At 46.6% G+C, this 25,777-nt stretch overlaps 3 protein-coding genes across 5 annotated transcripts in view; 2 read left to right on the top strand and 1 right to left on the bottom strand.

The window, feature by feature from the left end:
- DHX40 (DEAH-box helicase 40) overlaps nucleotides 1-18,564 on the top strand; it is a 40,056-nt gene extending 21,492 nt beyond the window's left edge. Inside the window, exons 8-17 of one of the 3 annotated variants that reach the window (XM_063296372.1) lie at nucleotides 2,813-2,899; nucleotides 5,662-5,844; nucleotides 6,618-6,698; nucleotides 7,964-8,121; nucleotides 11,915-12,029; nucleotides 13,541-13,649; nucleotides 14,250-14,344; nucleotides 14,577-14,646; nucleotides 17,185-17,413; nucleotides 17,550-18,564. In XM_063296372.1, the coding sequence (XP_063152442.1) occupies nucleotides 2,813-2,899; nucleotides 5,662-5,844; nucleotides 6,618-6,698; nucleotides 7,964-8,121; nucleotides 11,915-12,029; nucleotides 13,541-13,649; nucleotides 14,250-14,344; nucleotides 14,577-14,646; nucleotides 17,185-17,413; nucleotides 17,550-17,689 (1,267 nt within the window). In that variant the 3' untranslated portion in view covers nucleotides 17,690-18,564. The remainder of the gene's footprint in view (nucleotides 1-2,812; nucleotides 2,900-5,661; nucleotides 5,845-6,617; nucleotides 6,699-7,963; nucleotides 8,122-11,914; nucleotides 12,030-13,540; nucleotides 13,650-14,249; nucleotides 14,345-14,576; nucleotides 14,647-17,184; nucleotides 17,414-17,549) is intronic. The other 2 variants (XM_063296377.1, XM_063296383.1) reach the window with 2 other exon arrangements.
- The window catches only part of PTRH2 (peptidyl-tRNA hydrolase 2), a 126,128-nt gene that overhangs the window by 10,379 nt on the left and 89,972 nt on the right, over nucleotides 1-25,777 (bottom strand). The gene's annotated exons all lie outside the window — the stretch shown is intronic.
- Nucleotides 24,515-25,777, top strand: part of CLTC (clathrin heavy chain) — a 79,862-nt gene continuing 78,599 nt past the window's right edge. The window contains exon 1 of the mRNA XM_063296338.1: nucleotides 24,515-24,812. Coding sequence (XP_063152408.1) covers nucleotides 24,771-24,812 — 42 coding nt within the window. The 5' untranslated portion in view covers nucleotides 24,515-24,770. The remainder of the gene's footprint in view (nucleotides 24,813-25,777) is intronic.

The raw sequence follows: 25,777 nt of genomic DNA on the forward strand, positions 1-25,777 counted from the left end.
TTTATAGTGGACCTCCCACCCAGCCAGAAGAAAACGGCCATTTGGGTGGTGAAGGACTACTTCTCAAAGCAGGCCCACTTCATCCCCTGCACGTCAGTCCCATCCTCACAACAACTAGCCAAACTCTTCCTCATCCACGTGTACAGGCTACACGGATGTCCCGCACGTGTGGTGACCGACAGGGGCACACAGTTCACCTCCAAATTCTGGCGGGCCTTCTTGAAGCTGACGGGGACCCAACAGGCCCTGTCTACGGCTTGGCATCCGCAGACGGACGGAGCCACTGAGGTTCTTAATGCCACCTTAGAGCAATTTATACGATCCTATACGAACTACCACCAGGACGACTGGGCTGAACTGCTCCCGTTCGCCGAAGTCGCATACAACAACGCCGTCCACACGAGCACGGGAAAAACCCCGTTCGAAGTAGTCTCGGGGCGCGACTTCGTCCCCATACCGGAGCTACCTCAACCCCCGGAACCCCAGGTGGACGCCAGCGACTGGGGACGGAAGATCGCGGAAGCATGGCCAGTAATCACGGCGGCGCTGAAGGAGGCACAGGCTGCTTACAAAGAGCAGGCCGACAAGCACCGGCGCCAACAACCGACGTTCCAGGCGGGGGACATGGCCTATCTCTCCACCAAGTTCCTAAAGTCAACCCAACCCTCGAAAAAACTGGGGCCTAAGTACATCGGGCCGTTCCGAGTCACGCAAATAGTGAACCCGGTAGCAATACGCCTGGACCTGCCACACAACCTCCGGAGGCTCCACCCGGTGTTCCACACCAGCCTCCTAAAACCGGCAACCACCTCCCGATGGCACCCAAGCACGCCTCAGCCCGCACCGCTTATGATCGACGGGCAACACCACTTCGAGATAAGGGACATCCTCGACTCACGCAAGCAACGAGGAACCCTACACTATCTGGTCAGGTGGAAACACTTCCCCCACCCGGAATGGGTGGCGGCGCACAACGTTAAAGCGCCTGACCTGACCAGAGCATTCCACCGGGCATACCCCGACAAACCGCAATCAAGGTCAGCAAAACCAACCCCCCCCCCCGCAGGCCTCCCCCCGCCTCCCGTGCCCCAAGGGAAGGGGCCCCCCCCAAGCCCGCGACTTGGGTGGACCTTCCCCCCCCCGGGACTCACTCCCCCCGCCCCGGGCCCACGGGGTGGTGACAAACGATCGCCAGCACCCTCCCCCCGCCCCCTGGCCGCGGGGGAGTGGCAAGCAAGTCAACAGGGCAACCTGGGGGCAACGCCCAGGAGACACAACAAAGGCGACGCACTCCAAATAAGCAAAAAAGGGCCCTACCTGGAGCTGAGCAGCACCCGACCAGCCACGCCTCTCGCCTCGCCGAACTGAGCCAAACAAACAGGGTGTGGTTGGAGCATGCGCACGCCAGGTCAGAACCCGAGCATGCGCACCATGGACACACCCTGGGAAGGCACGTGGTAGAGGGAGGAGCAAAGGGAGGGACGACAACTACTCCGGCGGGAACTTTGAAAAAAAAAAAAAAAAAAAAAAAAAAAATGGCGTTTTGACAGCTCCATGGGGGAAACCCAGAAACCCGGGGGAGAACACTATTCGGAAAGGGGGCAGTATGTCATGAGTGCCGTTGAGCTAAAGTAATCAGCGCAATGGCACTCATGACAATGACAAGGAAATAGGTGAAGGGGTACAAGTTAAGTAGCCATCAACCCACAACGACTAACGGCTAACAAACAATAGATAAACGGATCACGGAGCCACCCAAGCCATCAGCAGCAATACCACGGGGATCGCCCAGCTGAAAGCAATCAGCAGAAGAATGAAAACCTGAGGATGGGCGATCCTAGAAACCCTCAACCAATGGCAGGGCAACGCATGGGACAAAGGGGGGTGACGTGACCGAGAGCGAGGGGGCGCTGACCGGCGCGGGGTATTTAAACCCCGCACCGGCGCGCTCCTGTCACTCTCAGCTTTTTCTAACAACGTTGTACCTATCCTGAAATAAACCAGAGCCTGCTTTGCAACCCAGTGTCTGAACGTTATTCAGAGGTAGGCAGCGCATGACAGATGGTCACAGCTTCCCGCTGTCACGTGATCACCATTTGCAAGCATCACTGTCGGCTTCCGACAAATGAAGTCAATGGGGAAGCTGGCAGGAGGTCACAGATGGTAATGACATTGCACTTAATGACCCGCAATCCTTGCTTAACAACAGCATCCGGAAGTTCCAGAAGTGTTGTTATAAGTTGGTAAGATCACATGATGTCACGCTTTACAACCGCATCGCTTACTACAGTCCCAACTACCATAGTTAAGCGAGGACTAACTGTATGTAAAACAAGGAACATAGGAAGCTATTGGTTCAAATAGCCCAATATTTGATTGAGCCAAAACTTTGCACTGTTTACTAGTCCTGGCTGGGTCTCATCCAGTGGTAATAATTGGTTCTTGGTTTGAGTCAGGCCTGGTTAGAGCTTGGATGGGTCGACGTCTGTCTGTCTGACAAGAAAGCAACGTGGAGTCGAGCTCAACCTGAGAGACATATTTTTTATCTACCACTGGAGGTGACTTCGGCTGATCTTTAAAACGCTAAGCAGTATCGTATCTGTGTAGTGTGATGGATGGGAGACCACCAGGTGATCCCAGGATGAGGGGCTAGACTGGGAGGTTGAAACACCATCCCAGAAGAAGGAATGGTGATCCACTTACGTACTTTTGCTGAGAGAAAAACACATGGCTGTGTCCGTAAAGTCACTGGTAGTTGAGATCGACTAACAGTTTGGCATGACAAGTTTCTGTGTTCCTTTTTTTTTTTCAGGTATGTGGTCGACAGTGGGTTTGTGAAGCAGTTAAACCACAACCCAAGAGTTGGCTTGGACGTGTTGGAGGTGGTGCCAATTTCGAAGTAAGTTTGACAGAAATCTTGGTTTAGCTTTGCATGTAGTGCTAATGGGGGTTGTTTCACTGTGGCTTGAGGTGTTCTGAGAAGCTTAGCATGTCAGGTGAACCACAGTTATCTGTTTGGGAATTCCAGGCTGTGTGAACCCAGCCAGGCTGTGTGTATGTGTAAAAGTACTAATTTTATACTGTTTGTGTAATTTTCACATTTCTTTTCGCTGAAGTGTTAATTTTAATTGGGTTTGGCCCACATCTCAGCGCAAGACATATTATAAATAATTTTTTTCATTGTTGTTCTATCCTCTGGTAGAGAAGGAAGTAGGCTTTGTGGGTCCCTTATCACCAAGTCTATTCATAAGCCTGTTATCACTAGTGTTCATTTAATATTAAGTAATTTATAGAATAATTGTTCCCAGTTTTTCATGCTGACCGTCATGTCAAGGGAGCACAGGATAGCATTCAACGCCATGAAATTTCGACATGATAAAATCCCAACACGAAAAATGAGAGGTACAAGCATACATTTAATTAGAATGAAAAGGCCGGATAAAGAAGGATTTAGTCGGCTTGAAAATTAGCATGGTTAGCATCAGCCGAGGGCAGATCCAAAATCAAAAGTTGGCTGCCACTGAAGCCCTGCCACTTTTTTATATGCATCATGAGTGACACGTAAAAAAGGGACGGAGATTCAGTTGCATGGTTGTGACCACCATTTTGACTTTTCTGACCTCCATGGACATCCCTGGGAGCAGCCATAACTAAACAGAAATGATGAGAGGGGAGAGAATTATACAGTCAGGATGCCTGTGCTGAGTGTGTAAATTTATGGTAAAGGTGGTTCCCACAAGGCCTTTCATGATGGCTGGGGAATTCTGGGAGTTGAAGTCCACACATCTTAAAGCATGCTGGCTGGGGAATTCTGGGAGTTGGTGTCCACTCATCTTACAGTTGCCAAGGTTGAGAAACACTGTTTTACAGAGATTTTCCAGATCAAAATGGATGTCTGAAGTCCTGCAAAAGTTTAAGGCATTCATGTTGCCCCTTTTAAAACCCAGAACATCTCCAAAATCATCCTGTTTTAAGGTTCTGTCCCTTCTCCCATTGAGAGCGTGGCCTCCAACATATCTTGGAAAGCCTAACGTGGCCCTCAGCCAACTGAAGCTGTGCATTCCTGCTGTCATTGAACCCCACGTGGCATCTCAGCCTGGTGTGTATTAATCCAGTGTAGATATCACAGCAAAGAGAGCCAGTTTGGTCTAGTGGTTAAGGCAACGGGCTAGAACCAGGAGGCTGTGAGTTCTAGTCCCGCCGTAGGCATGGAAGCCGGCTGGGTGACCTTGGGCCAGTCCCTCTCTCTCAGCCCCAGAGCCAATCAGGTGTGGTAGGAGAGTTCCAGTTCCGCCTTAGGCATGAAAGCCGGCTGGGTGACCCTGGGCCAGTCCCCCTCTCTCACCCCAACTAGGTGCAATGTGAACTAGCCTCCTCGTGGTGCACCCCGGGCAACGTGACTTGTCACGGCTAAATAGTCTACGCATCTGGCTGCTGGACCTCACAAGGATTTTCCAGCAAGAAAAAGCAGCATGAACACCAAAACTGCTATGCCATACGATTAAAAAAAAAATCACAGCAAAAACTAGCTGGTTGGTGCTAGTCGCCATTTGGACTCTTTAGTTATTGAACTAGCTTGGGTATTTGCCCTGGCTATCATCGCTGATGCCCTTGAGGTTTTGTACGTGGACTACTGCAGTTCGCTCTACGTGGGATTGCCCTTGAAGACTACTGGTGGAAAATTCAGCTTCTCACCTGCTATGACAGTTGGCCTAACACTGCAGTATCTTTACTGGGGGAATTGCATTGGGTAGTTGCAATGCATTGTTTTGCTGGGGATTTCCTGTAAAGCCCTATACGGTCTTGGTTATCCCCCAGGCTGTCTTCTCCAAGGAAACTTTGTCTGCCTGATGCAGACAAGCAGAGAGGGCATATTGCAGGTCCCAAAGGGAGATGGGGGCTGGGGCCCTGGAAACATCCTTCTCTGCTGTGCCCCCTTACCAGAGGATACCAATCGCCTGCCTTGCAAAATCAAGATAGGTCCCTCATTAATATTCAGGTGAGCAGTGAAAATGCTGCTTTTCTGCAGAGTGAAAAAATTACACTGTGCTGGTTATTTGGGAAGAAGATGGTTATCTTCGAATTAACTGGATTCTTTGATTTTGATGGTAATTTTATAACAGATGATTCTGCATTACATGGTAGGAAAGTTCCCTTGCATCTTAAGGCCAAGGGGATCCATGTGTCATGTTCGTCGTTGCAATGCTTAATGTCCATCGTAACGTTTCGCATGCCATGGTGCCGACGCGCGTTCCGGTTGGGAGGGAGCTGCTGGGGGACCTTGTACCAGGCTGTCTATCTGTTTTCATGGGGATGGAATGTGTTTGGGTTATCATTTGTGTTCAAGGTCCTTTTTGCCCGTTGATTAGCAGAACTCGTTAGGGGCACCTGGGATGGGGAATTTGAAACAGTTGTACGAGGGGGAGGGATCACATTCGCACCGAGGGTTTTTAGTTTGTATTTGGTGCGCTTCTGCTCATTCTCAGCTTTCTTTGTACTTGCATACTATTCTTAAATCAGATTTTATTCAAGCTCTCACTTGTGAGTCTGAGAATACTTTAGGATAGGCAACCATTACACCATGAGCCATGCAGATGAATACCTAAAAATTTTGGCTAACAAGAAGCTGAGATTTTCTGCTTTTCAATGTGCAACCTCCAGGAGCGAAGCGCTGCAACGCGCCGGACGAGCCGGTAGAACGGCATCTGGGAAATGCTTCCGGGTATATAACAAGGAATTCTGGGAGCAGTGCATGCCGGACCACATGGTCCCAGAGATCGAGCGGACCAGCTTGACATCTGTGATGCTGACTTTGAAGTGCTTAGCAATCCACAACGTCATCAGGTAACCCTTAGCGTGAATCTCGTACTTAAAATGCTGAGCTAGGACCAGAGAAACGCATGTTCTCATTGGCATTCAGCCTGTGGATCTATTGTTCTTTCTTTGCCCAGCCTATCCTACAAGGTTGTTGGGGGGTAGGGAACTTAAGGTGAAAGTGTTATACAATATATCCGGCTTTGAGTTACATAGAAAAGGTGGAGTATGACTCTAATGAATAAAGAACATAATTATGGCGTGTGCAGGCCTTAGCTGTGGCTTTGAGAAATAGGATGGAGAAGGGGAATGATTGCTGTTTTTTTGGGAAAGTCAAACGTGTGAGAAAGACTCAGATCAACCCCACCTTGAGCTCGTGGTCCTTCGAAAGGGACAGTGGAGGTTTGGGAAAGGCTTTTAAGATTCTGTGAATAGACCCAACAAGAAGATAGTAGCATCTGTCTGTTTCTTAACCTGGCCTACCTCAAAGGACTGGCAGTATCATAGCTCCATGACTGTCAGCCCAGATCGTAGCATCTAGCCACATTTTCCAACCTTGTCCATCTTTCCTGGTGCTACCCACCGCCTCTGATGATCTATGGGTTATTTGGAGATTGTGTTTTCCAACCAGGGATTTTGTACAACCCACAGGAATCAGACTTGGCTTTTCTTGTTTTCCACGTAGGTTTTGCCAGCCCCCCTAGGTAGACCAGACCAGGAAATCAACTCCACCCTCAGGCTAAAACTCCTTTTACTGAGATGGGCTATACTAAAAGAATCTTGCAAATCCTGACTCCCTATAGGTTTCCATATTTGGACCATCCGGAAGAGAAGCGCATTCTAGCTGCCCTTAAGCAGCTTTATCAATGTGGGGCAATTGACAGGTAAACTTTATTATTTGTATTGTTTTAAGCAGGAGGGGCCCTTCACCAGCACAGAAGAGTGTCCCCCCCGACAATTGTGTGTTCCTGTTGGCAATGCTTTGCCAACCGGAGCTGCAGCCAGTCAGAGGAGGCCCAATAGAGCCAAATGTTGCAAGAGTCTCACGTTTTTACTACGGTAAAACCTTGATTTAACAGACCATGGGGGGCAGGGAATGTCCGTGCCTCCCAAATATACTGTATGTGAAATCTGCAAGTACAGGTAGTCCTCCCTTAATGACCGTTTGTTTAGCAACCGTCTGGAGTTATGATGGTGCTGAAAAAACCAACTTATGACTGTTCCTCGCACTTATGACTGTTGCAGCATCCCTGTGGTCATGTGATCGCCATTTTTGACCTTTCTAGCCAGCTTCTGATAAGCAAAATCAATAGGGAACTGCATGTTTTGCTTAGCAACCATGTGGTTTGCTCAACAACCATGTGATTTGCTTAATGACTGCTGCAAAATTGGTCATAAAATCGGGTCCAGATTCACTTAATGACCGTGTCGCTTAGTGACTTCAATGCCGGTCCCAATTGTAGTCATTAAGCAAGGGCTACCTGTATGTCAGTAATAATAATAAACTTATATGCTCCCCAACTCCCAGCAACTCTAGGTGGCTCACAACAGTCAAACAAAGAAATTATAGTAAAATCAATAAAAGATGAAAGATGGCAAGCGTGATGAAGCAAGGGGTCTCCCTGTCCCTCACCGAAGGTCTGGGCGAAGAGCTGGGTCTTCACGACTTTTCTAAACAGCAGCAGAGTGAGGGCCATCCAGATCTGGGGGTGGGAACCTCGTTCCAGAAGGCATTATGTCATTATGCAAATGGTGTAAATTGAACCCAGTGACACAAATATAACGTAAAATTAACATAAATTTAATATCCTCATTTGGAGTACTTTGGATGCAATGGATTGGCCTGTTACTTCAGGGTATACTCAGATGGAAATTTTGTCTGTTGCATCCAGCGTCTGCTAAATGGGAGGTCTGTTAAATCAAGGATTCACTGATTTTGCAGCAGGCTAAAGCTGGGTTAATTAAACAAATTTGCTGTATTCATATGACATCCAGTGTTGAGACAAATAAACCTTGTTAAGCTTAATGGGATGGCTTGAGTCCCAGTTGCCTAATCATCAGGGCGTGCTCGCCAAACATCTTGTGTGAGTCAGTTGATTGGGGAATATCCTTCCTTTCACAAATCTTCTCTCCCATCCTCAAACGGTAGGAAAGGTCACGTGACCAGACTGGGCCAATTCATGGTTTGGCTTCCTCTCCCTCCTCACTTGTCGTGCGCCGTCCTCAAGGCTGCCTTTCTTGGCTGTGATGACTTGCTGCTCCCGATTGCAGCCATGTTGTCTGTGGAGAAGGTCTTCATTCATCCAGGTGAGAGCCGGTGGGATCGGGGGGTGTTGGCAATGGCTGGCTGGTCTTTACCAGTGCAGGACCCACGTCTTTCCTGGGGTGGTCCTCTCGCAGGCTCTTTAGTCAGAACCATGCAGGTTCTGTAGGAGAATGGGTAGGAATAAAACCAGACTTCCAGGAACGCAGGAAAATCTAGAACGTTTTTTAAATCACCCCCTCCAGCTGCATACGAGTTAACAGTGCGAGATGCGTGGTAATGTCCTGGATTGTCAAAAGATGATTTTGGACTTCTTTGGCTCTGTGATGCTTTGAGGAGGGCAATTTTCATAATTTATCATTGCTCATTTTTCATTGTGGGAAACCAAAGAGCCCAGAACAAAAGCAGGTTTTCTTACCTGAAGGCCCCTTTCCCTAAACTATGCTTTAGGTTGTGACTGTGTTCCCTTAATAAACTCAACCATAATGTGCTTTCACATGCTTGACTTTTGACTGATTATGGGCCATCAAGTTGTTATCAACTCTTGGCGACCACATGGTAGGTTTTCTCCAGGATGATCGTCCACAACCTGGTCCTTCAGGTCTTCCAATGATGTGGTTTGGCATGCCATGTCTAAAGGCAGATCATGATTCGGATTGTAACTGGGGAGCAATTGCTTAACCACAGTGTGCAGCCATGGATTGCTGTAGGTTAGTAACGAAGGTTAAACCAGCCGTCCTCGCTTAATGACCACAATTGGGATCAAAATTTCAGTTGCTAAGTGAAACGGTTATTAAGTGAATCTAACCCAATTTTACAACCTTTTTTGAGGCAGTCACTGAGCAAATCACTGTGGGCGTTAAGGGAACCATGTGCTTGTTAAAAGAAACACGCATTTCCTCATTGATTTTGCTTGCCAGAATCTGGCCAAGAAGACTGAAAATGGCGATTGTGTGACCACAGGATGCTGTGACGGCCATAAATGTGAACCGGTTGCCAAGCACCCGAATCATGATCACATGACCATGGGGATGTTGCGACAGTCGTAAGTGTGAGGACCAGTCACAAGTCGGTTTTTCCAGCACCGTCGTAAGTCTGAACCATCAGTAAATGGATGGTTGTTAAACGAGGACTACCTGTATTATCCAACATGTTGTCTGAATCTGGACTAACATCGAGGTTATGACTGAGCAGTCATTAGTCCTCCAGGAGAGTGATGTGAGGACGGGAGTGGCTGTAAAGTAGAACCGTTGTTAGGAGTGTCATCTCTGCTGTTGTTGCTTGCTTTTCACCGTCAGTGGCTTGGGGGATTAACTGGGGACGCTGATTGGGATCATGGCCTTCCTTTATCTTGCACAGAATGTTTGTGCCCCAGTTTTGCTACGAATGGCTTTTTCTGTTGTCTTCAAAAAGTAATGACAGAAAATAGAAAGTGCCAGACAGCCAAGTACTCTGCAATAGTTGTCTTTGGCCGCAGAGAGGCACCACTGGACAGGTTCATGTCTTGGAAAGAGTTCTGTGGTCTGGATGCCTTCTTTTTCTCCCCCTAACCTTGATGATTGTTGATAGGGCAAAAGAATCTTTTTTTTTAAAGTGGTCCTAAACATATTGGTTTGCTAAGGTGGAGTTACGGAGATTCACTGCTCCCCTAGATAATGTGAAGAAATCTGCTCAGTTTGAAGGCAGATTTTAAATGGGTATTTTAAGCTTCGGGAAGCCTTGAAGCCTTTGTGCTGTCTCTTAAACCCTCTTCCAAGAAACTGTAAAAAAGTAAGCCAAAAATTTCGGTCCCATCCACTCCAGGGATGCTCTGCTAGCCAAAAAAGGGATTTATGTTTTTAAAAAAAAAATTGAAAAATTATTTTATTTTCTTCAGTTCCATAAAATAAAATTATATTAAATGTTAATATTTCTTGAAAAAGCTTTATTTCCTAGTTTGTAATAGTATGTTGTTAGTTGCCGTTGAGTCGTTTATGTATAACAGAACTGAATGCTGTTCGGTCTTGCGCCATATGCCTGACTGTTCCAGTGTTTGCATCCATTGTTGCGGTGATTGTATCAATCCATCGCATTGCAGGTCCTCCTCTTTTCCGCTGGCCCTCGACTTTACCAAACATGATGTCCTTTTCGAGCAATCGGTCTTTCCGGACGACGTGCCCCAAGTATGAGAGTCTAAGCCTAGTTATCTTCGCCTCTAGGGAACATTCTGGTTGTATTTCTTCTAAAACTGATTTGTTTGTTCTTCTGGCAGTCCATGGTATTTTCAATAATCTTCGCCAACCCCACAATTCGAATGCATCAATTCCTCTTCTGTCTTCCTTTTTTAATGTCCAACTTTCACAGGCACATGTGGCAATTGAGAAGACCATGGCGTGAGTCAGGCGCCCCTTTGTGCGTCTGTATCCTATGGATTACAACAGAATGTTTTGTAAAAGTATACAGTACTGTAAATAAACTAAATGGCAATATAATGATATAACCATTGTAGCAAAAAACAGTATACTATGAAAAAGAAACCTAGCCTATTTATAGAGAGAGAGAGAGAAAAGAAGAAGAAAAATAAATTACCTGATTGATTGATTGATTGATTATGTAGCAACAAGTTGTTTTCAATATGTAGTGACCACATAGATTTTTTCCCATGACAATCTATCCCTAACCTGGTCTTTCAGGACTCCCGATGGTGCCCCCATCTCTGCTGTAACTGTGTCCCTCCCTCTTGCTGCTGGTCACCCTCTTCTTCTCTTTCCTTCCACCTTTCCCAGCATCAGAGCCTTCTCCAGAGAATTAGAGCTTTGCATAATATGTCCAAAATAAGCTAATTGGATCCTGGTCATTGGTGCCTCGAGTCAGAACTCTGGGTTGTTTTGTTTGATGATCCATCGGTTTGTTTGTTTTTTGTTGTCCATGGTCATCTCAGGAGTCTTCTCCACCACCAGAGTTCAAAGGTATCAATACTCTTCCTATCTAGGAATAAAAAAAGAAAGAAAGTGAAAGTGAAAGTGAAAAAGATCCCCCCCCAAAACAACCTTAAACATGATAGTATAAAATTGGTGTCATTGAATCTATAAACATGCTCTGTTGCATTACAGTTTGTAGAAAGATCCTAGGGAAATAAATGACTGCATTTTTCCAATCATAATACAGGTAGTCCTCACTTAATGACTGTTCGTTTAACAACAGTCCAAAGTTGTGATGGCCTTGGAAAAAAGTGCTTTACGATCTGTACTCACACTTATGACCGTCGCAAACCGTCACACCATCCCCGCGGTCACATGATTGCAATTCAGGCACTTGGCAGCTGGCTCACATTATGACCAGTTGCAGCTTCCTGTGGTCAGATGATCACAATTTGCGACCCTTTTTGCAAAATGTCCATTGGGGAAGCTGGATTCACTTAATGTCTGTGGTGATTTGCTTAATGACCATTGTAAAATTGGGTCTGGTCATGTGGTGACTTGCTTGATGACCACACTGCTTAACGACCAATTTTCTGGCTCTGTTGTTGTTAAGTGGAGACTACCCATACCACATTCTGATTAGGAATTTGCAAATGTTGGGATTCAGTTCAGGAAAAAGTGTTTCAGAGTGCACGACAGCTCCCACGCCCTCTGAAGTGCTTTTCTGGCGATCAGATCAAAATTGATATGTAGGCCTAATTTTGAGGTCTAGCTAACATCCGTTATTTTGCAAGTGATGAAACTCTTAAATGGCATTATCTGTAGATTGTTCATTTAAAAAAAAAAAGGCCGTTCCAGTGTTCCTTGAACTATGGTGAGTTTGTTTTTGGAAGGAAAAAAAATAAAGGAAACCAATTCCAATTTCCATACTCCGTAGGGGACCCACAGAAGCAAAAGGGGGCTGAGCTTCGGCACCAGAACCTCGCTTTACAAATGGGAGGATGCAGTGACTTTACCACTCTCCTGAGCATCTTCGAGCAGTGCAGAGCAAGGTATCCGGATAGTCTTGGTCAGAGAACAGGCCGAATGCAAAACTGGCCCCAGGAGTACTTAGCCCTGGGGAGACATGACGTCCAAGGCTCTCTAGCAGCAAGGCGTTGTAAACGTCCAGAGGTTTAAGAAAAGTTTTTGATGGCAAAAAGGGCAGAGGTGGAGGTGGGGAATGCATTTCTGCATATTAGGAGGCTTATACCAGATCAATGTTTTTCAACCTTGGCCACTTTAAGATGTGTGGACTTCAACTCCCAGAAGGGGGATTCTGGGAGTTGAAGTCCACCCAGCTTGAAGTGGCCAAGGTTGAGAAATATCTATAATGCATATATAATGCATGGTTCATTTATGATGCATTATATATTTTGCATTTTAGCTCCCACCATTCCCAACAGTATGCCGAACAGGAGGCAGGAACCCAACTTTTATAGGCACCAAGGTATTGGCTTTAACCCTATAAGGCAGTGTTTCTCAACCTTGGCCACTTCAAGATGGGTGGACTTCAACTCCCAGAATTCCTCAGCCAGCCATGCTGGCTGCAGAGTTCTGGGAGTTGAAGTCCACCCATCTTAAAGTGGCCAAGGTTGAAAAACACTGTACTAGGTGGTGGGAAGCTGGGTAGCAGAGGATTTTTCATGGGGATATAAGGCGGTGGGAAATCTTTCCCTCAAAAGTAGAAATCTGGATGAGCAGGAGGTTGCAACTGTACTATTTTTCAAGTTGGCATGGCACACCATCCTTAAGCAAGGGGTAGTTAATCTTTTCAAATGCCATGCAAGCTCATAAAAATCCAGTTCTGTGTAAGAGAGATCTCTGGGGCTGAGGAAGAAATGGGAATATCTCAGAAGATTAACAGTGATGAATGGATGGATATTTCAAGGTCAGATTTATTTGGGAAAAGGACCATTATGTCTTTGGTCTTGAAAAAGAAATTGGAACAGCTCTTAGAGATCCCACCTTAATAAATTCATTGATCAAGTAATACTGGAGTTTCAGTATTCGGTGTCCAAGATTTGGAATATTAATTTCTTGCCCTCTGGACAATAAACCTAACTAATGAGGTTCATTGTGAATCTTCTGTTCTGGGTTTTATTCTGCTGTTAAGGGCGTGACAATATATTTTTAAAGATACATATTTTACAAGATGGCCATATCCCTCACCCTGAAGATTTTGTGTGATTGTGCCTGAGAATGGTAAAATCTTGCAAGAAATCTCCCGAACATGCAGACAAGGACATCAAAAGGTGCCTCACAAGAATGGGCCACCTCATGAGATTTTAACCTTTGTAAAAATATATGAAATTTGAGAGTTCTATAGGCACCCTCTGAAGGTGTTGGTGGCCCCTGCCAGCACTTTGCCACGGATTCCTGCCTAAAACAGTCTGCTAATGCCGATAAGGATGTAAGGGACGAGGTAGTCGCTCAGGGGGATGGCAAAATGCAGCTGATAAGATTTCTACTGGGTGGGGAAAAAAATATAATCTTGTTTCTCTGCCTTGATTTACTTCTCCAGCACATCTCCCTCTGTTTGGTGTCAGGAAAATTGGGTCCACTGGAGAGCTGTGAAACTGGCATTCAGTGTAGAAAGACAGCTTCGTGAAATCATCAACAGGCTGAAGCAGGTAATTTAAAGCTTGCCAAGGATGGATACAATGGACCTTCCTTCCTTCCTTCCTTCCTTCCTTCCTTCCTTCCTTCCTTCCTTCCTTCCTCCCTCCCTCCCTCCCTCCCTCCCTCCCTCCCCCCTTTCCTTCCTTTTCTCCCTCCTTCCCCCCCTCTTCCTCCCTCCCTCCCTCCCTCAATCTGAGATCATCCAACTCTATCTGAGATCTATCCGTCTGTTTCTTCTAAGATCTTCTGAGAACCTCCACCCATGTCCATCCATCCATGCATCCATCATCTTCCATCCACCCATTGATTTCTCTATCTAATATTTATCTTTCATCTTCTGAGATCATCCACCCGTCCATCTATCATCTTCCATGTACCTGAGAACATCTGTCTGTCTATCTGGCCTGTCTGATTTATTATCCTCTACAATCCAGTTTACAGTAATGATTTTTTTAAAAAATCCATAGTAAAAATAATAAAATAATAATAATAATAATAATAATGCTTTTTATAAAATTGCAGCCTAAAAAAATAAAGCAAAAGACCTAAACGAAATAGTTTCCTTTAATCCCAATAAAAAGAATATATCTCCGTGGGATTTCTTTCTCCAGCTGCCAGACTTTCTAAAAGAGGATTTTGACGGTTCCAGAAATGAGATCCTAAGAAGGTGTCTCTGCGCAGGTTATTTTGCCAATGTGGCCAGGAGGTAAGGCCTTGGTTCAGGGTGGGATGGCGGGGCTGAAGTTGGTGTGGGGCAGACAGCAGTGCCCAGCTTTTGGGATCGTAATTTCCGCTGCAGAGATGTAAATGGATTTTGTGATTTCCCCTGGCTGGGGTCCTCTGGGAATTTGGGGGACCATCCTCCACTCTATCCAGGCATCCTGGCATTGGGGCAAAGCAACAGCATTCCCCCTTCTTCTCTTGGGCTTTAATTTCAGGTCTGCAGGGAAGTCTTTTCGCACCATGGATGGCCACGGCAGCATAGCCTATATTCATCCTTCATCTGCTGTAAGTCCCCTCTTCCGGTTAATTATTGTTCAGTGGTGGAATGGTGGAGAATTTGTGGAGTCCTTGGTACTCTCTGAACCTTGTTGTTTTCTTGTCTGGCAATGAAACGTCTGCAAGAAAACAACAAGGCTCAGAGAGCACCAAGGACTCCACAGTTCAACCCTGAGCTACAGATATTCTCTTCGATTGATGGAGACTTTGCTATAAAGACTTGGAGGGAAAAGTCTCTTGAGCAGATTCTGTGCATTCATGACCTTCCTGAGCCTGTAGTTCCGCTGCTCGGTGTTTGGTGTGGGGATTAGGAGTAGAGCATCGGGCATCTCTTTGCCACAAAGTACTGCAATATCCTTGGTCCTTCTAGTAGGAACACTCCTGTTCAGGGTTCCCCAAGATGGCCTCTCCAGGTGGGTTGTCCACAAAAGAAGGCAAGCCTTTCAGATGTTGGCCACCATGATGAAATAACACAGATTCAGGAAGATTGCCAGCCAGAAACGCTTGTGGGGATGGGCAGCTATACAAATCGATTCAATCAATCAATCGATCAATCGATTCAATCAATCAGCCTCTCTCCCCCTCTCCCCTTGTACTTTCATGAAATATCAGCCACCTTACTGTCCACTCCCTGGAAGTTTTCTGTGTATTTCCGGAAACTTTGCAAGACCCCATGTTAGAAGACCAACATTGTGCAACCCTTGTTCTCCTCTCCAAACATCAGCTGTGTTTAAATTATATAATAATAATAATAATAATAATAATAATAATAGCAGCAGCAGCAGCAGCAGCAGCAGCAGCAGCAGCAGCAGCAGCAGTGGGGCGTCTGTAGATGCCTTCCAGCAGTGTTTCTCAACCTTGGCGACTTGAAGATGGGTGGACTTCAACACCCAGAATTCCCCAGCCAGCAAGCTGGCTGAGGAATTCTGGGAGTTGAAGTCCACATGTCTGCAAGTCGCCAAGGTTGAGAAACACTGCCTTATGGGGTTAGAGTTGATACCTTGGTGCCTTTGGAAATTGGGTTCCTGCCCCCTGTTCGGCACACTGTTAGGAATGTTGGGAGCTATGATGCAAAATATATAATGCATTATATATGAACCATGCATTATACATGTATTATATACATTTCTCAACATTGGCAACTTTAAGGTGTGTGGACTTCAACTCCCAGAATCCCCCAGCCAGCCATGCTGGCTGGGGAATTCTGGGAGTTGAAGTCCACACATCTTAAAGTCGCTAAGGTTGAGAAACACTGCTATAAGGCATCCACAGACTCCCCACAATTGCTGCTGCTGCTGCTGCTGCTATTATTATTATTATTATTATTATTATTATTATTATTATTATTAAAGATCATCTGGACTACAGCTAGTTCATAATGCAGTGGTGCAAGCAGTAATGGGCGGTCCTCACTGCATTGAGAGCTGCATTGGCTACCAGTTGGCTTCAGGGTGCAATTCAAGGTGCTGGTTGTTTGTTTGTTTATTTATTAAACAAATTTATACGGCCACCCAACTCACACAGGGTGACTCCGGGCGGCTTACAGAATTTACCTTTAAAGCTTTCGTGGCATAGGACCTGGATGCTGAGGGCCCTCCTCTCTCCCATTGTTTCTGCCTGCCTGGTATGTTCAGTCAAAGTGGGTACACTCCAGGTCCCTTCCATTAAACGTTGCCATCTTGTGGGACCTAGGAAATGTGCCTTCTCTGTCACGGCCCCCGCCCTCTGGAACAGCATCTCCCCAGAGATACGGTTGGCGCCCTCTCCTAGGGTTCCAGAAAGCTCTGAATACTTGGCTTTGGTCCCAGGCCTGGGGTTGTTTTTTTTGGGAGGGGGGGCTGTCATGCTGTGTTTTGTAGTGGCTATTTTAGTTCAGGCGGTCTTGTTTTGTTCATATTTTTAATTTTAATTTGCATTTGATTTTGTAAGCCTCCCAGAGTGTGGTGGAATGAGCAGCCATAGCAAATTTAACTAAAGAAATAAAACATCTGGTGGGCCCCAAGCTGAGAAAAATGGAATTACAGGCAGTCCTCGACTTACAACTGTTCGTTTAATGAGGGTCCGATGCTATGACGGCCTTGGAATGGGTGGTTTATGGCCTGTAAAGCACTTCTGAGCATCCCAAAACATTGCACCACCCCTCCACGGTCACATGATCACATTTCGGGTGCTTGGCACCCGGCTTGCATTTAGAACCAGTTGCACCATCCTGCAGTCATGTGATCGCATTTTGCAACGTTTTTTGCCGTTTTCCGGGAAAAAACACCCATTTGGGAAGCTGGATTTGCTTAATGACCACGGTGATTCACTTAACAACCCACGATTCACTTAACAGTCTCTGTAAAAATGGTCATCAAATTGGGTCCTGTCATGTGGTGACTTGACTTACAACCACAACAACTTACGATGAAAATTCTGGTCCCAATTGTGGTCTTAAGTCGAGGACTACCCGTATGCTGGTTGGGAACATCTCACCAGGGCTTCAGAAAAGGCTGGGATTGTGTATGCAAAGCCCCACCAACATCTAAATCCCTGGATCATCTTTAGCTCCATGATCAGGAAGACCAGCTGGATTGGATCCTCTTCCATGATGTTGTGGTGACCTCCAAGATTTACTTGAGGACGGTGTGTCCAATTCGTTACGCGTGGGTGCAGGATCTGCTTCCTCGCCTCCACCAGATTGATGCTTACGAGCTGAGCAGCATGGCCCGGGAGAACGTGACAGAGGAGGAAATGGCGAAATGGAGGACCAGGGAAGACCTCGGAAGACAGAACGGTGAGCTTCAAAGCGCTGGGACTTCCTGAAGATCATCCATGTCTCTGTTGTGTGCTGAGACGTGAGGAGATTGTTGATGGATGTGGATATGACTCCTGCTCTTTCTTCATTTGGCACTCTGATCTTTTGTCTTTAGAAAAGGCGCCAGGCGAGCCTGCAAATAAAATGGAGAAACGGAACGATGAACAGTCGATCCGAGATGCTCGCGCACGGTACCTGGAGAGGAAGCAGGAGAGAATGCAGGGATCCACTCCCTCGTCCAAGGACTCTGGCTAACCCAGTCACTGTGGCCCAGTGATTCCCATAAATGCCGGTCCTACTGGGATCATTTGCATTTTTGGATCAGAGACTACACTGCTGGTACTAGCTGGGAAGAAAAGTAGAAAACTGGGACCCAGGAAATCTGAAAAAGTCACATTAATTCCTGCAGGGGCGGAGTTACAATCCGGTATATGAGGACCGTCAGCAAGATGAAGCAGCATCGAGGATTGTAGCTACCAGTTGGAGAGAATTTTTGTTTTCTGGCTGAGGCCGTCTTCCCTTGCGGGACACATTTTAGGGATCAGTATTACATCGACAGATCCAAACCAACAGGCTGTTTTGTTTGCATTGGCTCTAAACTTCAGCATTTCTAAAGTCCTGTCTACACTATAGGCCCAAATTAGTTTACCTTCCCCTATCTTTGATGTACCTCTCATTGTACCCCAGGAATTATAGTAACAGGAAAATTCATTGGAGGTAACCAGGACAGTTAAAAAGCCAGTCTGCAGTTGTACTGAAATCAATAGCAACATTGATGAGGATTTTTGATGGCTGAACAACAGTGCACCATTGGTAATAAATCCTGATTCTTTCTCTTTCCCAAGGTGGGGGAAAAAATCCTGAAATGAATATGTTTAGCTATTTGTAGATCTTATTTATTGTTTTAATGTCCAGCCGTTGATGTTTTTCCTGGCTGGTGCAATTTGAACTTGGCGTATCACGTCAGAATTGTTCGGGTAAGTAAAATTTTTGTGCAGGACGGTAATGAGCTTTTATGTTTGGTTTGCTATTTCATATCACCGAGCTGCATTGTGGGCACGTAATATATTCTGCAGCAGCTGCCGTTGGTTTGTAAAATATGGAAATAAATTTTGTACACTTGCTATAAATCTCTGAGGGCTCAAATTGCATTCCTGCCTGAGCATATTGTCTGCCTGCTGGAGACTGCCAGCCAAGAATGAACATCAGTCTCGGATGACTGTGATGTTCTTTTTTGTGGAGGGAATGTTTATTTATTTATTAAATGTATTTCTGGGCCCATCACAATCCAAACGACTCTTGCCGGCTTACACGGGGAAAAAAAATCCAAAATATACCTGGGACAAAAAATAAAAACACAACAGCAGTGCAACAATACAAGGGGAAAAGAATAAAGAAAGATGGCCACATTCAATCAAAATGGGAAGGGTCTCCAAAATAGCCCCTTTCTTTAAGAACTTTCAAAAGACTTAAGAGGGAGCCCACCTCATCTCCACCATTCTATTTTCGTATTAACGCCATACACGCACTGCATCAAATGGTGATGTAGTCGGTTTGTATTGTGTGAACTCAGTCAGTGTGGTATGTAAAGCTTGCAAAGAAGTTAATGCCAAAAATTATTTTTAACAGGCCATGGACCCTGACTTTTGAGGTCATGCAACTTTCCTTTTAAGTTTAAAGCAGACTTTCTCAGCCTTTTGACCCTGCAGGAACCTTTGAAATAGTTTTCAGGCCTTGGGGAACCCCTGCACATTCAGGCTCAGATATAGGCCAGAAGTTTTTTTGTTTGTTTGTTTATTCGTTTAGTCTTCCAACTCTTTGTGACTTCATGGATCAGCCCACGCCAGAGCTTCCTGTCGGTCGTCACCACCCCCAGCTCCCCCAAGGATGAGTCAGGCCAGAAGTTACAACATTATTATATTTGTTTCATGGGTAGGCCTGTCTGTGTGCATCAACCATGTTCTTAAACTAGAAATAAAGAATGAAACCTGCCTCTTCAATGTGAAGTTCCCCAAATTTGAAATAATTTTTTAAATAAATGGTGATCTCCCAGGGAACCCCTAGTGACCTCTTGTGGAACCTGAGGGTGCCACGGAACCCTGGTGGGGAAACCCTGGTCTAAAGTACAAACAACCCTTTTAGGGGCATCTGTGGTTGTGGGGAAAGTGCCAAAAAAAGTAAAAAAGGTGGTCACGACTGTACAATTGAAACCCCGCCCCTTTTTGAATCTGTGTTGCAACACATGTAATCAAAAGGGGGGCTCCGGTTGTGCAACCATGACCACCATCTTGAGTGTTTGACCTCCCCCCCTCCAAGGACACCCTGGCGGAAATTATTATTAGATTTTTATCCCACCTTTTTTGGTTAGGTAGATCAATCAACTCAAGGTGGCAAACCTACTTCCTATTTCCACCCCCACCCCCCACAACAACCCTGTGAGATGGGTTGGGCTGAGAGGGAGTGACTTTAGCAAGAGGTCTCATAGGAGGAACACCCCAGAATAATTGTGTACACTCAGAATCAGTGGCAGACCTACATTTTTGGGGCCCTGAAGCTTGAACGGTTACGGGGGCCCCTTTGCAACCAGCAACAAGGTCTGGGTAACCACTGTTGTTTTCTTCAGTGGGGTTGTTCCATGACAAGCCTAAGATAAGTAACTGTAATAACAATTTTAAGTTCTGTCCTAAATGTTAATAGTGTTTTCAATTATTTATAATTATTTTATATTAAATATATTTAGAAACATCCTTAGTTTTTTCGTTTACAGCTAGCCTACGTGATACTTCAATAAACCTTTAAATTTTTATTCTAACTATATTATTATTTTTTTTAAAACAACCTTCTCATACAGGAGACCCCAAATTTTTAAGCAATGTGGACTAGAGTCGCTTCTTGGGCCCCTCTGGGATTAGGGCCCCTGAAGCTTAAGTGTCATAAGTTTCCTAGTAGATCCGCCCCTTCACAGAATGGACTTCATTGATTGCTGTGAAAATGGAGAGTTGGGAAAGAACAAACAGAATGAATGAACAGTAGCAATCTCTGTTGCAAATATTTGCAGTTGGACCCATTTGTCATTGCTGAACACCAGCAAACTTATGAATATTATGCTTATTTCTCACCAAGAGTTCGGGGAAATATTTTCTTTTCCAACCCAAAGAGAGCTGGTAAATTTCTTTCTCAGGCAGCCCAGATATTTCTCCCTCAACCCTCTTCAGCTATTTTTATCTGCGGTTCTCTACTTTTATTTTCCTTTCAGGATTAAAGGAGATAAAGCTACCGTAATACACTCTTATATAAGAAACCCTTGAATTCTTTGGCTTTGGAGTAATTCACCGTCCCAACGTTTATTTTTGGAAGAATGAATGATAACAGAGGTATGTGAACCCATTTGAGGAAATATGTATAAGATAAGAGCTTCTGTTGTTTGCAAGAGCTGGCATACAATAGAACAGTGTTTGTCACGCTTGGCGACTTTAAGCTGTGTGGACTTCAGCTCCCAGAATTCCCCAGCCAGCATGCTTTAAGAATGTGGACTGGGGAATTCTGGGAATTGAAGTCCACACATCTTAAAGCTGCCAAGGTTGAGAAACTCTGCAGTAGGAGGTTATTTGAGAAGGATGGCACACATCTACAGTGAGATCATGCTGGGAGTATTGCGTACAATTCTGCACCTTAAAAAAGATAGATATTAAGGCATTAGCAAAGGGAGTCGGAGCAGTTCTATCAGGAAAGGTTGCAGCAATCAGGGTTCTTTAGCACGGGATGGAGGAGGATAAGGGAAGGCATAGTAGAAATATATAAAATCTTGCATGGCACAGCCAAGGTGGACAGAGAGGTTTTGCACCTTCTCTCATGATCTTGAGGTCATCCACTGAACGCAGGGAGGTCCAGACCCACAGAATGAAATGCTTTTTCACCTGGAACCAAACTGGAATTTGCAAGCAGTTGGTGTGATGGGAGACCATTTGATGGGTGGCTCGAAAGGGGACCAGCGCAGGCTCCTGGAGGGTCGGGCTACCAATGGCTACTAGTTTTGACGATGTGCCATCAAGTTGATTTCGACTCCTAGCAACCACATAGATATTCTCCAGGAGGATCTGTCCCCAACCTGGTCCTTCAGGTCTGCCAGTGGTGCCCCCATCGCCACGGTGTCCCTCCCCTTGCTGCTGGTCGTCCTCTTCTTCTCTTTCCTCCCACCTTTCCCAGCATTATGGACTTCTCCAGAGAGATGGGTCTTCACATAATGCGTAGGATAATCTGAGCCTGGTCGTTTGTGCCTCAAGTGAGGAGTCTGGGTTGATGATCCGTTGGTTGGTTGGTTGGTTGGTTGGTTGGTTGGTTGGTTGATCAAATTTGTCACCGCCCATCTCCTCTTACCAGAGGGACTCCAGGTGGTTTTCTTGGCTGGCCGCCACCTGAATACCTGGGTCCACCAGATCTTAGTCAGATCCAGCAGGGTCCCTCTGATGTTCTTTGGAGGAACAAAACACCGTCATTCCTAAGAAAATGAAAGTGAATTTGAATTGGATATGAAAGTGGTATAAAGCCACTGATAAAAGATTGGGGGAAGTTTCTTTTTTTTTAATGGTTCAAAGTGTCTTAAGCCTTTTTAATGTCAACGGAATTGTTACATTACACACACACACAAAGTTACTTTGTTTGTTCTACTGTTGCTTTAGTTTCTCTTCTGCCCCAACATCTAAATTTAGACTGCGGTTTTTACAAGCCATGGGCCTAGATGTTTCTGCTTTGCAGTGTTGTAAAGAGCTTTAAGGATCGATTGTACTATATTAATATTGCATTATCATCCTTTCTCACAGGAAGATAGAAGAGAAGAATGGAAAGGCCAAGCTCTTCTCGGGAATAGGTGGAATGGTGGCAGTGCACTCGTTCTGTGCTGGTTATTTGTTCCAAACCTGGCCACTTTTTACGATTGTCTACGTAAGAATTGCGGCCTGGAGAAATTGGAGCTTTCTGCGTTTGGCTTCAGAGAACAGGATCCTTCTACGCCCAGAACAGATTGGCCAAGCTCAAAACATTACAGTAACTGAGTTGGTTGTTTGGTTGCAAACGCAGATTAACTCTTGCAAGGGAGAGGATAGATAATGCAGGAAGTGGAACGGAGTATACGGCAGAAGAGCCTTCATGTGTGACGTGCGGCTTTACAGCATTTTGTCACGAGTCTCTCCGGTTGCCTTGGCGTGCCCGTGTAACACCTCTGCTTTCTGAGATGTGCTGGTCACCAGACTGCTTCTGGGTGCAATTCAAGTGCTGGTTGGTACCTATAAAGGGCAGAGGGTCTGGATAACTGAGGGACTGCAGGGTTGGCGCGCTCCGAGTTCCTTCGATTCAACAATGCCATCTATGTGGACACCGGAAGCAGGCCTTTCTGTCGCAGTCCCTGCCCTCTGGAACTAGGTCTGCCCCCGAGATCTGGAGGGCCCTCATTCTGCTGTTGTTTAGAAGAGCCATGAAGACTCCCAGGCTTTGGCAAGAGAGACCCCTCGCTTCATCATGCTTGCCATCTTTCATCTTCTACAGGTAGTCCTCACTTAACGACCATTCGTTTAGTGATGGTTCAGACTTACGACAGTGCTGAAAAAAACTGACTTATAACCAGTGCTCACACTTATGACGATCAGTATCCCCATGGTCATGTGATCATGATTTGGGCACTTGGCAACTGGTTCGCATTTATGGCGGTCGCAGCGTCCCATGGTCATAGCGTTGCCATTTTCAACCTTCCCTGCCGGCTTCCTGCAAGCAACATCCATGGGGAACTGTGTGACTAGCTTAAGGACCATGTGGTTCACTTAACTATCATGGTGATTTGCTTAACAACCACTGCAAAAAAGTGGTAAAATCAGGTCAGATTCACTTAATGACCTCTTTCCTTAGCAACCAAAATTCCATTCCCAATTGTGGTCATTAAGTGAGGACTACCTGTATCTAAGTTTGATTGTTGTGAACCATCCAAAGTCATTGAGAATCTGGCAGCATACAATGAAGTACGATGATGATTATGCTACAAAAAGGAAGGAGCATCCATGGTCAAAGGCAGTGCCTCTTCAAATATCATAAATAACTTAAATGACGCTTGTGTTTCCCTTTGCATTTCCTTTCTCAGAAGCTTTTCCTGGGGTCCAGAATAGAACCACATACATTTTTAGGGTTTAATGCAATTTACCTTACCCCAAGGAGACCCTGCATTGGACCAAGCCAACATGTGCTTTTAAACCATGATGCATCACTTAAAAAGGTAAAGGTTTCCCTTGACGTAAAGTCCAGTCGTGTCCGACTCTAGGGGGCGGTGCTCATCTCCGTTTCAAAGCCTTGGAGCCGGCGTTGTCCATAGGACACTTCCGGGTCATGTGGCCAGCATGACTCACGGAACGCCGTTACCTTCCCGCCGAAGCGGTACCAATTAATCTACTCACATTTGCATGTTTTCGAACTGCTTGGTGTGCAGTGTCTTACATACCGAATATATACTGTATATATATTAGATACTCTACAATCGGAAGTCCCCGTTTACACCCGGCTTTCATTTCTTTTTCTAAGGTCACCGGTCCAAGGTCACCCTGCCCTGTGGCGCTGGCGAGATTCGAACCCCCAACTCTTAGGAGCCTCCGATTCTCAGTCCCGCTTTAGCCGTCTGCCCTAGCAGAGGCGCGCCGGCGCAGAACCTCGCGAGGGGCTCCTTTAGCATTAGAGCGGGAAGGGAGCAAGGCGCTACTTCCTCCGCCCTAGAACGTCCGCCTCGCGCGTCTTTTTTTTTCTCTTCTTTAAATTCTAACCTCCGGCCACGTGATCCGAGGATGGGCGGGGCCACTCTAGGAACGGAACTGACGTGCCCCCCGCCCATGTCGCATGATGTGGCAAAAAAAGCGGGAGGGAGGAAGGGCTGGAGACCCAGCGCTTTGGAGGCGGGGCTTCTCCGTACGACGAACCACGACGACGCGGGGCGGCCGGAAAAAAAAGTCCCTTCCGGCTTCCCGTATCCTTCCGCCGGGTCCATTGATTCCTTGCGTGGGCGGTGTTCGCCCTCGGCGCGATCCTTCCGCCGCTCGGTTAATCCGCGGCAGGTGAGGCGCAGGATAAGGCTGAGGCGCGGCTGCTGCGCTCTTTTCCCCAAGGAGGCCCGTCGGTGTCCTTCCGCCGCGCGAGGTGGTCCCGGATCGCTCGCGGGGGCTGCCCACCGTCTCGGCCTGCCCCGCCATTACGCGCCGGCTCGTCCGCGCTCCGCTTCGTCGCCCCTGCGTTCCTGAGGAGAGGCCAGCGCCCCGTCCCCGGCTTCGGGCTGGAGCCCCCAAACCCCAACAACGCGTCCGCCGCCATGGCTCAGATCCTGCCGATCCGCTTCCAGGAGCATCTCCAGGTGAGGCGGGCAGCGCCCGCGCGGCCCTGCCTGCCCCCGCCAGGATGGGGGGCGCGGGAGCGGGTACACGTGTGGGTGAGAACGTGTGGAGCCTCCTCGGAGGCCTCTCTCCAGACGCCGCTTTCCTCCGCTGGGAGGGCGCCGTTTGACAGTTGGGGCCACCTGACGGGGGTGAAAGGGCGAGGGGGCGGCCTGAGAAGTTTGCTTATTTGTCCGTTTGGCGAATTTGCATCCTGCCTTGCCAGCTGCCCTTATGAATGGGGAATTGGGGTGCGGGGTCGGGGCTAAACCTGCTCGAATGCGCACCCTTGGATACGTGTATCTTTCTCCCCTACTTCTGCCCGAAGCTTAATTGTTCAGTTCCAGGCACCTTCCACCCTCCTCCTCCTCCTGCTGAGTGGGATAGGAGGATGTCACGGTATAATTATATTTTCCGCCTGCCAGGTTAATGGCTCTGCTGTTGCTTGGTAGGTAAAAGAAGCAACAAATGAGGGATTAAATGGGATTTTTTTCTGTTCACATGGGAGAACTAAAATGGCTTTCTGGGATTGTGGAGGGAAGCGGGTTTGGACGCTGGGTGTTCATGCACCTACTTGCATTAACCCTGCTGTGCCTGATTTCCTGCTATCTCCATTCAATCCTGGCTAGGCTCACTTCCTCTTTAACAGGCCATGGCTTTCAACAGGTGTATAATATATGAAGGTAGGAAAGCTCCTAGTTTCATTCTTCCAATTTCAGGGTGAGTTGAAGTGGCAGGTCCTTGTGGGAAAAGGAGGAGGGTATTCCAGGATAAAGTAGCCAGCTGGAAAATTGGAGGAAGCAAGGCCCAAGCAAGTTGTGGGGAGGCAAGAAGCTTTCAAGTTAATGCCCTTTAACTCTGAGGAGCCAAGATGAAAGAGAAAGGAAGATGTTAGATTCAAGTGTGTGTGTGGAATCCTGGGTGGAGAGTGGGGCAGGTGTGGTGG

This window comes from Candoia aspera, chromosome 1, assembly GCF_035149785.1.
Source record: "Candoia aspera isolate rCanAsp1 chromosome 1, rCanAsp1.hap2, whole genome shotgun sequence".
NCBI lineage: Eukaryota > Metazoa > Chordata > Lepidosauria > Squamata > Boidae > Candoia > Candoia aspera.